The sequence below is a fragment of the Diabrotica virgifera genome, chromosome 9 (genome assembly GCF_917563875.1).
Source record: "Diabrotica virgifera virgifera chromosome 9, PGI_DIABVI_V3a".
NCBI lineage: Eukaryota > Metazoa > Arthropoda > Insecta > Coleoptera > Chrysomelidae > Diabrotica > Diabrotica virgifera.
In genome coordinates this window covers 18918830-18934578 of record NC_065451.1, presented here as the reverse complement: position 1 = coordinate 18934578, position 15749 = coordinate 18918830, and the positions used below count along the sequence as shown (strand labels likewise).

Genomic DNA, 15749 nt, shown 5'->3' with positions numbered 1-15749 from the left:
GTCATAAGAATGCCACATGTCCATTTTCAATAAAAAATATCTAATAGTTTTCGCTATATTCTAAAAAATCGATTTTCATTTTGTAACTTCAAAGGGCTGTAACTTTTTTTTATGTGCGTATTTGTACTAAGGTAAGTTAGGTTCATTCGAACTATTTTTGGTCACAGAATATGTGATTTAATTTATGACCTGTATTTTTGTTACACCCTGTATATGTAACCGCTTTTCATAAGAGCACAGAGAACTCCCTAGACTTCCGCGAATCAGTCTACCGAGTTGCAACCGTTATTTGAGGTCGGTCGAACCTTTTCGTTACATTAGAAACGAACAAACTTTTAGTTGTATACCGTTGTGCAAAAAAGAAAACTTTAAACTCTACTGGGGTCAAACAGCTAAGATTAATACCAAAATTCTTGTATCAGATGAAATTAATATAAAAAGAGATCATCTTAGAAGATGAATCCACTGGAATTTTAAAACTGTGGACACTGGAAACTTTTAGACATAGGTTTCTTAGCTCCTTCCATCGATATCTATCCTGAACAACATAGTATATCTAATTTGTTCCGGCTATTGTTCTGACGTCATCTAACCAACTCATCTCTGGTCTTCCTCATGGTTGTCTACCTTTGTAAGGTCTCGAATGTTGTATTGTGGTGTTCCAACGTTGGTCTTTCTGTCTAGCAGTGTGGCCTGTGAAGGTCCATTTGACTCTTGACAGTTTTTGTTGTTGATATTTTGCGGTTACGTGGAAGAGCGCTTCTTAGCTGGTGTTTCTAGGAACATCATCTAAGAGCGAACGTCGCCTTTTGCTTTATTATAATTATTACTGTTTGTCTAGTTTGTATTTTTTTTTTTGAAAAAAAGCAATAAAGTCATTATTATTATTATTATTATTATATACTATGTTGACTTCTGTTTTTGATCTGAACTAGTTGTTCCTCTTTCTATCTGACAGTCGTACACCTAACATTTCCCTTTGCATTTCCCTTCCTGTTATGGCTAGTTTGTTCATATTTGCCTTGGTGAGTGTCCAGGTTTGACATCCATATATAATGATAGGAAGGATGCACTGGTTGAACACTTTGCTTCTCAAGTATTGAGGTATTTTGCGTTTCTTAGGGATCCAACACTGAGTTTTCCTTTTCCAAATCATCCCCATGCCAGTCTGGCTCTTCTAATGATTTCCGCACTGACTACTCCCAAGAAATTAAAGTGTTAGTTGAAAATGTTCAACAAAAAACTGAAAATCAGGAATTGAGGGCAGCGCGAGAGGATTTGTGTTAAAATAGATTTGAAAATATAACGATATAACGGGTTATGTGATTAGAACGTGAAAAGAAGTAGACATCTCCATCAATTCCATCATTAATTTGTAATACCGATCCTAGGTACTTAAAACTGAGGCCTATAGAATCAAAACCTGCTATATCCATGTTTTGAAATTTAGTCAGCAGGCTAAAAAAACATTAAAAATGTAGTAATTTTTTCAAAAAGTATCCGGCGTATCTCAATCAAAGGAGCATCAAGAAATGTCATAAAATTTCACACTAATTTCTTATTTTTTGCATGCCCCTTACATCTTCAGAAATTTGTACTGTTAGTTTGGATTTAGCAGAACGAAAAATTTAGGATTTAGCAGGTTTTGATTCTGATGGGCTCAACTATTAGGTACTTTTCACGATCATTTCAATATCCAGTTATCATTTTATTTGTAGTAATTCCATTTTTAGACAAACATTCCAAATACACTGTTTTTGTCCAACTAAGTTTTAAACCTTTTGGACCCAGTGTTCAAATTTTAGTTCTAAATCCTTTCAGTATTTTTGACTAACACTACATCATTTGACACAAATTTAATATAATTTCTATATAACGTATTTTTAATAAAATTGTGGTTTATTTCAAATAAATATAGTAGATACGTAGAAATAGTACTAGACTATCATGATAAATCACTTTAAACATAGAGGACACAATGGTGATTCCACTGAAAAAATCTTAAGCCTGTAATAAAAATTCCTATCCGTTTGCTTATTTAAACATATATTACAAAATTTATTATATAAACGTATAAAATTATTTAACACAAAATAAACAAACATCTGAGTGTTTATTTTTATTAACATATGGAATTGTTTCCGATGATAAATCTGACTTTTTTTAGAATTTCACACACCAAAAAAACATACCAGTTGCTTGTACATATTACGAAATGTTCAAACGGATTTATTTTTGTTCCAGGGTCTGGCATTCACCTTCGAAGAGAGACAACAGCTTGGAATCCATGGGTTGTTACCTCCCGTAGTAAAATCACAGGAACAACAAATCGAACATTGTAAAAAATGTTTGGACAGATTAGACGATAATTTAAACAAATATATGTACCTGATAGGTCTTTTGGTAAGTTCGTATTTTTAGAAATTCTTCATTGGCTTTCAGTATTCAAAAAACAAATTTTTAACTAATTTTGAACAAATGTCTCAAACTTTAATTTATATGCTGTCTTCTTGTCAAAATAATAATATGTTGAAAAAATACTGGATCCTTTGTAAAAGTTATATTTAAAAGACCCCAATAAGGGTTACATCATATAAACAAAACGTTTTCGGATTAACAAATAATCCATCATCAGCGTTTAAAAGCCAATAGCATGCATGCGTGAGCCACCAAAAAGTTGTTTACTCTCAATATGTGAGGTTCATCCCTTTCATATTACATCCACGTGGGTTAGAGTCCTGTGTTGCCCTGGGTAATATCCAGGAATATTTGCAACATCCATCAATTTCATTTATAATATGTAGTATCATTTAGGATCTTGCAACATTTAAAGGGTCTTTACCCATAACTTTGTGGTGGCTCACGCATGCATGCTATTGGCTTTTAAACACTGATGATGGATTATTTGTTAATCCGAAAACGTTTTGTTTATATGATGTAACCCTTATTGGGGTCTTTTAAATATACCTTTTACAAAGGATCCAGTATTTTGTGTGATTTATGGTATACAGCTAGCTACAGGAATTTTATTTTCCTCGTGGATTTTTTAATAATATGTTGCTTATCCTGTAAGAGTTTCTGCTTTCAAAGTACACCAGCCCAAATAAGTGAAGAGATGCGAGTTACGGGTGCGCAGTGTAAAAATTCAAAAGAGCGGGAAAACTTCATTCTTTCCGAATTCACAGAGCAGTTAATATACTCATTTTTAAATTTTTTTTGATACTCCACTCGTCCATCTAAGTATTCTCATTTCCGCCACATGCAAGTGTTGTTTTTCTTTCTTTTTAGCTGTCCAACATCGTCTACCGTTCAGAAGGAGAAGTTGGGCCATTTTGAATGGCCCCACTATATGAAGCCTGGCCTGTCTCCACCAGTGGCCCAGGAGTCCTGGAATCTCTTCAAAAGAAACTCCTTGAGAATATCTCGACTAGTACTGCATGGCACTCCATTCACTGATTCAGGTCCCACGGCCAGAGTGGCTCTTGCCAGAGCGTGAGACCGTTCGTTTTCTTCCACACCTGTGTGTCCCGGTACCCATATCGTGTTGACCCTATTGGTCAGCGCAACAGCAACCAATGGGCTCTTGCTTCCAGGAACCAGCTTAGCTAAGTTTGGGCGCTTCCAAAGACAGCGCTGCTTGACTGTCAGAGCAAATAGGGATGGTTTTGCGTGAACAAGTCCTATATCTCCTAAACACGTACCAGGATCGCAAAGATCTCTGCCTAAAAGACTGATGTGCGGGAGCCGAGAATCTGGCTAGATTCAAATCTGATTTGGCCATCGTATTTCCAGCATCTGCCCGCTCGTCAATTCTGGACCTTTCTTTGCTCCTAAATTAAGATTTTATAATAATATAATGTTTATATTTGATTTAATATTGTATTTTTTTAACGAATGATTACCTTTTAGGACCGCAATGAAAAATTATTCTACAGTTTCGTCAGGAAATACGTAACAGATATTATGCCCTTAGTATATACACCAGTCGTAGGATTAGCTTGTCAAAACTTTGGATTGGTTTACAGAAGACCCCGGGGCATGTACGTTACAATATACGACAAAGGAAACGTATATGAAATTATGAAAAATTGGTAAGTTTGTAGTTTATACAAATTATTTTATATAATACATAAAAATCTTGCATTTAATTAAGGGAGGTGCTGTTTTAATAGCATCAGAAGTCTATTTTGTGACGGGCAACTAAAGGTTATCGGTGTTCGGATTGGTAGGACGAAGGACGATTTTTAGTCAGTAGGTAAAGACTGTTGGAGCGGCTGATCAATACTCGGTGCACGCGTGGTGTGTGACGAAAGCGGTCACAGTAGGAAAGGATGGTGAGCTCTAAGTACTCAGAGACCGACGTACAAGTTCGTGCCAGTTCATACTCCGGATCGAACTTAGTTATCTGTCGTTTTTCCACATTTTATACTTTTGGCTGTGTTATATCTCTAGCACGTATCGATAGTAGTGGTTAGTTGTTGGTGGAAGTGCGGGTACACAGAGCAGGCCTAGTAGCTGTTGCCATGCGTTGACGGCGATATAGTTACAAACTAGAAACCAGATGTTCTTCTTTTAATCCGTGTATTTCCAGAAGTTAAAGAGTCAACATCTTCTTCATCGATAATTTTCTCTCTGTCAAAAGATGCATACAGTATTGCCAATACCACACCAGTCATCTATATTGCGCAAACACGAATGTTACGTCACCATTTTACGTTGCAATATTATCCTTCCATTAAGTACCTCGAATATTTTCATTACTTTGTTTTACAGTGTTTGGCTCTGTTATTTTGCTGCTTATAACCTGAAGTTCCTCAAAACTGTCTGCAAAAATGACCGTATCGTCTATGTATCTTCGTTCCTCGTGTAGTCTATATACAAATACAGCTTCACTATCATTTTTACTGCCTCTTAAAATGATTTTCTCTGAATATATGTTAAAAAAGTAGTACACATCCCTGTCTAACTCCACTTTTGATTTTGGTATCATCTAACTTTTCTGTTCGAGAACGTAATTATTGGTAGATCATACAGTGCGTCCAGAAAGTAACGCATAAATTCATTATTTCGTAAACCAGCGAAATTAATGAAAAATCCTGAAACGGGTCGATTTTTATTTTTAGATTAAGATTTTTTGGCATATATATTATACTAGTGACGTCATCCATCTGGGCGCGATGACGTAATCGATGATTTTTTTTAAAGACAATAGGGGTCATGTGATAGCTCATTTGAAAGGGTATTCAATTCTCTATTCACTAATATAAACATTAACCTAATTATTTATACAAGGTGTTCAAAAAAACATATTTTTAATTAAAATAATTGAGACAAAAAGAAGAATGTACGTAATTTATTTAATTCAAAATACGTTTTACTATTGTCAGAAAACAGGAAAAAAATGTTTATTTGAGAAATAAATATTGTTTTTTGCTTAAATTCAATGTTAAAGCTGCCACCCACCTGTCGCTTGGCAGTTTGGACATTTCGTTTAAGCGAAAATCAATGTTTATTTGTCAAATAAATTTTTTTTCTGTTTACTGACAGTAGTAAAATGTCTTTTGAATTAAATAATTACATTATATTCTTCTTTTTGTCTCACTTATTTTAATTAAAAAAATGTTTCTGAACATACTGTATAAATAATTATGTTAATGTTTATATTATTGGATAGAGAATTGAATACCCTTTCAAATGAGCTATCATATGACCCCTATTCTCATTTAAAAAAATCATCCATTACGTCATCACGCCCAGATGGATGATGTCATTAGTATGATATATATGCCAAAAAACCGTAATTAAAAATAAAAATCGACCTGTTTCGGGAATTTTCCTCAAAGTAACCGGTTTACGAAATAACGAATTTATGCGTTACTTTATGGACGCACTGTATATATTTAGTTTGATATCTGCTAATATTTACATAAATTTGCTACATTCAACCGTATCGAATGCTCCTTATGTATAACTTCTCTATTTAAAAAATGAGCACAGCTTCTCTAATATCCACTGGAAGTCGGAAACAAATTGATTATGTTTATGTCCTTCTTCTTCTGGTACCTTACGCTATGCACCATACTGGTTGGATTATGTCTAAGGATCCTTCTTTTGCTCTTCTTATTATTGTACTGACATCAGCAGTGGGATTACGAACAATAGATACGAATCGTATCCGCCATGTTTTACTGTAACGCCTTACGGTAAGACATGGCGGATACAATTCGTATCGAGTGTTCGTAATCCGTATGCAGGTATATCGCACCATAGTCTTATATCTCCGAACCATGAGTGTGGTTTGCGACCTGATCCCTTCCGACTTTAAATTTTGTCCATTAAAATGGTTTTTAAAAGATTATATTTGTCGCCTCTTAAAATATGGCCTAGATATGAGACCTTTCGCTGTTTAACGATCCTTAGAAGCTCTTTTTGGCTATTAGCTCTTCTTTAAGCCCTCTTCATTTGTAATGTGGTCGACCCATGGAATGTTTACTAAGTTTATTCTTTAACTTTTAGGCCTGAAACAGATGTCCGTGCAATAGTAGTCACCGACGGTGAACGTATCTTAGGTTTAGGAGACCAAGGAGCCTGTGGTATGGGAATCCCCGTCGGCAAACTGTCTTTATACACAGCTTTGGCTGGAATCAAGCCGCATCAATGCCTCCCAATCACAATAGACGTAGGAACCAACAACGAGACTCATCTGAAAGATCCTTTGTATATAGGTATGTATGTAGTTTATAATCACATTTAAATTGTCATATTTGTTTTAAAACACTATTTCGTTACATTTTTATGAATATTATCTACACTTATTTTGCTTTTGCTTGAGTTATTTTTATTTGTAACTGCTGGTATCGGATCTTGTTGCCATATTTGCTTCTTTCGTTCATTATTTTCAAAATTTCAGTGTCACCAGCAATTAGAAGATTATACGGAGGTTCAGATCTAATTCTCCGTTCTGTTACGGTTTTTTATGCAACCTTCACAATTCATTTAAATATTTCAAAACTTCTCTGGTTACGCCTATGCTAGCTGCTATAAGATTGTTGGTTCGTTCGCAAAACGTTTCTGTTTTAGAAATCTCTTAGAACGTAGAAATGTGTGCGCTGCTATCTTTTCTGCCCCACAGTCTTTGTATAGGTTCTTGTCACGTGACTAAATCAACAGTGGTTCCGTCTTTCGATGTGTCGTTCTAGGTTATGGCTCAAATGACAATAAGAGACAGACGGATGACATCCGGCTGTCAATTAATTGGTTTGGCTTGACAATGCTCGGCCATGGTCAAGGTTCATAAATAGACAGGTTGCATGGTAACTTTCCACCAATCAGCGTCGAGAATCTAATGGCGGGAGTGACGTCACCCAGAATGCTGCATTCAAATTCATTCACTTCACTCATTGAAATGAACTCGTGGTATATTCTTTAAAAAATGTGGTAGATACCTGTAGAGCTACAAAAATCATAGAATATAATTGCAATTAAATATATGCAGTAGAATAGCATTACTACTTAATTAAAGCAGAAGTAGATTCTTTCTTGTGTTTATATATGGGACTAAATCATTCAAATATCCTAGGTATATTAATAATGGGTTGAATACAATTTACTTTTTTAAATGATTTTGAGTAGGTATATAATCATTTTGAATTGGGGATAGTGCATGTAGTACATTATTATAAATTCCTTCTAACATGTAAACCATGGTGAAAAAGAGATTCAACTAAAGATTTATGTACCTATCAAAATTAGTAGTTTTTCCCTTAAGTTTAACATAAGAGCATCTGATTACGTTAGGTACTGGATTATATCTAAAACTATTAAAACATTATGATTCCATTCAATAGGTACCTGTGAAGTTTTACATTAACAGAAAATTATAAAAAAATACAATTTCAGTGCAATAAAGGGAATTTTCCCCATTTTATATATTCATTTACTTTATAATTGTTTATTCAAACGATCTTCAGATGGCTGCAATATTAGTTATAATTTTTTATGAAACAATTAGGTACATATGTATAATAGATCTATTATCTATAGACTTAATTAGATATATGATTATGATATATTGTTCAATAAGTCTAAGCAGATTGTAACGTACACAAATGATGTAAACTTGATGTGAAGAACCACAAGAGATATTACAGAACTGTATGTGGAGCTTAAAGAAAATGCGAAAGAAATAGGGCTAGGCGTCAACGTATATAACACTTCTTGTAAAAGAGTTTTGGGTTTAAGTTATTATACTAAAAACACTTAATGATATCTATAGATACATTATATCGCAAGATATAAACACAAATTTAAACACTAACGATATTTAATAACAAAATATAGCCTCCAAACCACGTATCCTATTATGTTTACAAACAATTCGTAAAATTGATCGTCTGGGTGACGTCACGATGACAATATTTCATTTGTCAATGTCAAAGTTACCATACAACCTATGGTATAGGGACCTTGGGCCATGGTAAAATAAGAGTAATTTTACAAATCCGATTTCATCAACAATAATTCAGCTGGGTTTTATGAAAAACCCTCGTCTTAAAGGGCTTGTACCGGTGACGGATTTGAGGCTAACTGTTTTGGTGTGCTGATGATGATTTTTATTTAGTTGCGTGACATAACCTCAACGGACACGTGAGTATTTTAAAAGAAATTATGCGACTGTGTAACCGCTGAACACCCACTAAGTGAAGGGCCTTAAGAAAAAAAATAAAAAAACTAAAACAAACAAATCTCCCCCAGGACATAGAAGGAAGACACCCAAGTGTGGTCAGTCATCAAGCAACCGAAAAAATTACAATTGAAACCCCCAGACTGAATTGGTACACTGATTCGAAAAATGGATAGTAAATAACTCAGGGAGCTCAAGTTGCACCTCAGGTTACTGTTGCCTTGACGTCTCGGGCTGGAGCTCTCAAATCAGCCTAAAAATCTCCAAAGCCACAACATCAACAACCCTACAACATGCCACAAACGGAAGTCAACTGATTTAGTCACGTGACAAGAACCTATACAAAGACTGTGGGACAGAAAAAAAGATAGCAGCACACACATTTCTACGTTCTAAGACATTCCTAAAACAGAACCGTTTTGCGAACGAACCAACTATCTTATGGCAGCTAGCATAGGCGTAACCAGGGGGGTTTTGTAATATTTAAATGAATTGTGAAGGTTGCATAAAAAACCGTAACACTTCTTCAAGGCTTCTTTGGCTTGCCGGCAAATATTTAAGTACCTCGTGCTATTTCATTGACTGCATACTCTAACCAAATAACACTACTGCCAAAGATGCACTTGATATTCAAAGATATTTTCTAACACTCAAACGGCGCCCACACCGGCTAAAAGCCGGTATGGCTTGTCTCCTTCAATTCGACCTAATCACTTCAAGATCTAATCCAGGAATGAATTATATTTTCACACATCACTGCAATTTCAGCGGTAAAAAATCCCCCTCGGGCTAAGAGTGTACGGCTTAAACTCGAATAGCTCGATCGTGCTTTTTAGACGTAATTTTGGCTGCGCAACCTAGACATTTGGATGTTTATTCTATTTCAAGAGACACTAAAGTGTTTTTCTTCGAATATTAGGAGATATTTATAAAAACTTTTGAATAACAAATGTAAGACGCCGAATGAAAACCTTATATAGGATGGAATTTGAAATACGTAAATTAAAACTTAGGTTTTTTGGATCGTTAAGATAAACGTAGTCCTGTTTAAGGGGGGATGGTATAGTATTTTTGATTATTTTTTTTTTCGATTTTTTACTGGCTTATTCGATTGTAAATATTTTCAAGAGTATACCATTAAAATTTCAAGTTAATCCGAGCAAAATTGACGAAGATATGGATATATACAAAAATTTTCTTAGTATTATTGACAAAACTACATTTTTTTAAAACGCGTTTTCTGAAAAACATGTTTTTTTGAGGCGGTGTACATCATAACTCAAAAAGTAATGCACCGATCTTTCTGAAATTTTGCACACTTCTTTTCTAGATATTTTACTAGGTAGTGACGTCGAGTTTTTGCTTATTTTAACAATTTTTTTGTATATATTAACATTTTTCTCTTTACCAAACACACTTTTTTTTCGATTTTTTCACTTTAAAGTTATACCATGAATTTAAAAATCAATATAATCATAAAAACTCGACGTCACTACCTCAAGAAACTCTTAAACTAAAATAATCTTTTTGGTTTAAATGTTTCAAATGATTCTGTCCGAAGATATAGTGTACACCGCAAATCATCTTCTTTTTTAGATCGTCTACTTAAAAATGACGCCACTGCTTCATTTTTTAATATTTTTCAATAAAAATTGAAGTGTTGTTCTTTAAGATATCCTTTTACCCATTTAATTTAACCCCACCACTTTCAAGGGAAAACGTTTTAAAATTATGCAAAAAACGCAGAATTAACTATACCCCCCCCTTAAACATTTTAATTTTTCAATTTTATCATTCATTTAGGTAATCGACGTAAATTTTACAATTTGTACTTCTCCATTAATGACTCCTACTACAGAATCTACGTAAAAGTTTCTCCTCTCTCTTATTATTTCATATTGTAAACTTACATATTGCCGATGCTGTATTAATGGGGGATGTATAATTATTTTATTTTAAAATTAAATAAACATATTCGGTACAATTTAAAGAATACATATTAAAAAAATGCATTGAAAAAAATATTGAAAAATTTGCCAACAGTGGCAAATTTTTACAGACACCTCAAAAAAAATGGATTTTGCAGTGCACATCAAAACTCATAATTGGATCATGTGAAACAAAAAATTCAAAATGATTTTATTAGCTTATGAGTTTCTTGAGTTTTTTTAGTTTTAACGATCTTTGAGGTTATGGTATCACTCAGAAGTCAAAATAACAAATTTTTATAAAAAAGTTTAAAAAAATATAAGCATAAATAAAAAAATACCTCGACAGCCTTACCTCAAGAAATGTCTAAAGAAAATTTGTGCACAGGTGGATCTATCAAGAATAGAATAGAATAGAAATATGCTTTATTGTCACTGAAAATTTTTACAATTTTATGGACAAAGCTTACATACAGTCAAAAGAAAAACATAATATAAATAACAAATAACAACTACAATTTACTAAAATTAGATAAATCGTCAATAATGTACAGTATAACATATAAAAGCCAAGACAAAAACAATTTATTGCAAAATATATATAAATTGCAAATTGAACATACAACAAATAAAATAAAATAGGTACAACACAAGGAACTGACAAGTTTATGCTACTGCGCATGGAACCCAATTTTCTTAGTTATTCATTAAGAAATTCTTCTATTGAATAATATGGTCTTTTGGATAGATAGGCTTTTGTCATTTTACGGAACTTAGGGAAAGATGTTGCAGATTTAAGTTGTAACGGAAGATGATTGTACAGTTTCTTTGCGGAATATAATATAGATTTCTTTACTAACTCAGTGGATGGAATCGGTAAATAAATATCAAAGATTGAATTTCTGGTGGAGTAAAGATGATTGGGCCTTGATGGAAAGACATGAAGGTGTTTACGAATTAAACAAACCGTTTCTAGAATATATAAAGATGGAAGTGTTAAAATTTCGTGATCTCTGAAGTAACTTCTGCAATGTGTAGATCTTCTGAGGCCAAACAAATATCTTATTGCTCTTTTTTGCAATCTAAAAATGACATGAAATTGAGCAGCTGTTCAAAGAAGACTGACAATGTCTACCGCCTTTGAAAAAAGCAGTTTGGAGAGAAACGCGTTTTGACAATTTTTATTTTCAATTTCTTTTTGTGTGTCAAATCGTAAAGTGATGCACACTGGAATATGTTTTTGAATCGCGGAGTAATTTACAAAAGAGAATGGGAATGGCTGTTGAACATTACTAACTACGCTCAAGCGCGCTGGCGCGAAGCTGCTGCATAGTGAGTCGAAGGTAGGGATACTCAACGTGATGTATTTCCGGTAATTTTGCTCCGATCAAACTGAAATTTTGAGAGAGTATTCTTGAAGTTATGTACTTTCTTTTAAAATAATAAAAGATATCGAAAATTTCAAAATTTTCAAACTGTACCCCTCCGTTAAGTCGATTTAAAGTACCACATTCCTCTGCCTAGCATTGAATATTAACAAATTTTGTTATTGTACAGGTTTGAGACAAAAGAGAGTCACAGGACAAGAGTACGATGAACTCCTCGATGAATTCATGGAAGCCGTAGTACGCCGATGGGGTCAGAACACTTTGATCCAATTCGAAGACTTTGGTAACTCAAACGCATTCAGATTGTTGGAGAAGTACAGAAATGAATATTGTACTTTCAACGACGACATTCAGGGTACCGCTAGTGTAGCCGTAGCTGGTCTATTGGCTTCATTGAGGATCACAAAAACTAGGTAAGGAAAATTAAATTATTTTAATTATAGTCTATCTCAAACATTTACAAATTTTTACATTGAATGGAACATGAAACCGGAGCTAGACGATTTAGAAGTATCAGACATCTTACCGAACAGAAGGATTTTTCTTCGACGAGAGCGACTTTTGTTGTTCTGTCTCAGCGAGTTCGTCGGTAGTGTGAGAGGGGGCGCTGAAGGCCTTTCTGTTTATTCTTCACTACTACAGAAGTATTGGAGCTGTGCTAAAGGATAGCCCTGTTCAATACTTAATGTCGACGGACTGTCTAATCCTAGTTGGTGCTCTTACAATCCAGGTTTCGACATTAAACCGTGTGGACAATTCGATGTAAATATCAGGATCGAATTGTTTTGTAATGCCCCTTTGTCCGATTCTTCTCTATCCACGATGGTAAATAAATGTTGGAAGTGTGGAGTAAAAATATGGTTTTATTGACAGCTACTGAGTATTACACTATAGATGTTGTTCAGGTAACTTTCTATAATAGACTGCGACCCAAAATAGTCCCTTTTGCTAATTTATAATCTCGTCAAAATATACAATGCATCAATAAGTTGCATGACAACAGCAACGAACTTTGAAATCTTTTGAAAGCTTACAACTACAGTTTATTGATGAAACTATTGCAACATATACTAGGAAGTACAATTGGAAATACCACGATTTGGCAATTTATTTAGGTTGCAAAAGGTTCACTGGACTCTAATAATTAAAATATTACTTGATATATTTTCCTAATGTTTCAATTATACACGGTGAAACTATAAAAGTTTAAGAAGTTAAGAATAATGTAAGATTACAAATTAAGGGATTAATTTGAGATTGAACATGTGAAAATTGAGATTTCGACAGTAACCGTCATCCAGGCTGGGTGTCTTAGCAGAAGAAGTAGCATCGCTCTCTGTTTTCAGAACGCTTTCGCATTTGTACCGGTTTAAGAATCTTTTTATAATAGAAGATGGCATTTGTGGAAAAATATGCATTTTCTCAAAGCTTATGGAATGTTCGATTTTATGAACTCTAGAATGAGAAAAAAGATCAGAGGTAATGAGTTTTTGACATTGTTGAAATGGGTTTGATTAACCAACCAGTCTGGTCGATATATACGTGACCGCAGGAAGAGGGGTGAACGGAGTAAATAGTTGCGTTCGTGGGTACAGTGGACAAATTGTCGCCGACAATTTCCAACCTCACTTAATATAAATAATACCGTTAATAGATAAATATACAAGGTATATTTACTTTTAATTAATGTTTATTAACTAATTATTAAATTATACTATGTAAATATACCTTGTATATTTATCTATTAACGATATTATTTTTATATTATTTTAAAGTGTGCATGCGTGTTCTGACAATTTATCCAATTTTCTGACAATTTCAGGTACCCGCGAACGCAACTAATTTATTGCTCTTAATTCACAATTTGACAATTTCGATGTATAATTGACAGTTTCTGTATAGTATCAACAATTTTCATGTACGTTGAACATATTTTGACATATGCTAGACAATTTTGTCATCTATAAATGTTGACGTGCAACTGACAGTTTTTGGTATTACAATTTATACCAATTTAAGAGTTGATGACTCCAATTGTATTTTCAATCGTTAAAAGGAGTATATTTGATTGTGTTTAATTGACAATTTTGATCTACAGCTGGTTCCAAAAAAAACTGATACGACTCTTAAAGCGTATTTTGTAGAAAATTGAGCAGTGTACTTTCTTCTTCTTCTTTTTTTTTATTTTTGGTCTCGCTGCAAGGCAATTACCAGCACCATTTATAGGCGATCTTGATGTAGTTTGGCTCTAAGCCATATCAAAATCGCTGACTATGTTCTTGTAAAAAGCTTTTGATGAGGTGTGATTTAATGAATATGAGTTTAATTATATTTAATTTATTATATTTTGAAGGAAAAATACTTATTATTTACATACTGTCACTGTCACTGCCAAATCTTAAAATTTGTCATATAACTTCAACCTCAAAAAATTGCTGTTTGTTCATTTTATGATTTGTCTGTCATAATAAATATAATATAATGTCAGACCAATCATACACTGCTCAAAATGATCAAATCTTACTAAGGGTCGTATCAGTTTTTTTAGGAACCAGCTGTACAAATGACAATTTTTATGTAGCATCGACAATTTTGACAAATTTTAAGATACATTTGACAATTATACGTACATTCACACCAATTCTGTTACAGATCATTGACCGAAGATTATTTGAATTGCGCTTTTTTGAATCAAATATATTTTTATATACTTTTATTTTCAGACTTTCCGATCATGTGATAGTATTCCAAGGAGCAGGAGAAGCGAATTTGGGTATCGCTCAATTGTGCACCATGGCAATGGTAAAGGAAGGTACTAGTGAGAGTGACGCCAGGAAGAAAATATGGATGGTAGACTCAAAAGGTTTAATAGTTAAGGACAGACCTGAAGGAGGTAATATACCACACTTAACTTATATTTTTACTATGACTAATTATATTCATATAATTTCGGCCCAGTATCGGGCTATGTCGGTTCCATCTTTGTTGGAGAGCCACAAATCTTCGAGGGTACATCTATGTGGACAGTTGCAGCATGTGAGATGTTCCATATTTTGTATTTCTTACCAGTTACAGTTTAAATCATATCATAGTTTCATCTGTTCATGTTTTCCACGTTTTAAAGTTTAGAGATTGTCCAGTCCATTGAACCAGAAAAGACGAAAACATTCGGGAATTTCATTCTCCACTGTAGATAATGATGAATGTTTATGTGGAGAGCTAGCTGATCTACAACATATGCTGTTAGAATGTGCTTTACATTTTATTGAAATATCAAATTTCTATACCAATCTAGTTCAAGTTAATGTACAATTTCCTTTTAATCTTATATACCTTTTACAATCAAACAATCTAGATGTTTATAAAATTTTATACAACCATGTTAATTGTTTAAATTTAAAGCTCTGGAAAAAAAATATTAAAAAAATCATAAAAAAAATAATAATAAAATAAAATAAAAAGATCTAAACCTCCGAGGTGTTGAATCAGGTTTAGGTCTTAGCGTAGTAAAAAAATATACAAAAAAATACATAAAAAACAAAAGAAAAAAAAACAAAAAAACTAAATAGAAAAAAAAATATGTTAAAATATCTTAATAAAAAAAAAAGTAAAAAACTTAGTAGTACTTAGTAATAGTTTTAAATTTAGATACAAAAGCATATATTTTGTAAAAGAGAGAATTCAAAACACATTGACTGGCCAGTTGGTTGCTTAACCCAGTGCCAATAAAACACAAACACACACACATTC

At 33.4% G+C, this 15749-nt stretch overlaps 1 protein-coding gene across 10 annotated transcripts in view; it reads left to right on the top strand.

Annotated features, from left to right (window-relative positions):
- Positions 1 to 15749, top strand: part of LOC114331404 (NADP-dependent malic enzyme) — a 178749-nt gene that overhangs the window by 145751 nt on the left and 17249 nt on the right. For all 10 annotated transcript variants that reach the window (XM_050660947.1, XM_028280984.2, XM_050660948.1 and 7 more), the window contains 5 exons: positions 2245 to 2403; positions 3910 to 4091; positions 6517 to 6725; positions 12169 to 12412; positions 14723 to 14892. In XM_050660947.1, coding sequence (XP_050516904.1) covers positions 2245 to 2403; positions 3910 to 4091; positions 6517 to 6725; positions 12169 to 12412; positions 14723 to 14892 — 964 coding nt within the window. The remainder of the gene's footprint in view (positions 1 to 2244; positions 2404 to 3909; positions 4092 to 6516; positions 6726 to 12168; positions 12413 to 14722; positions 14893 to 15749) is intronic.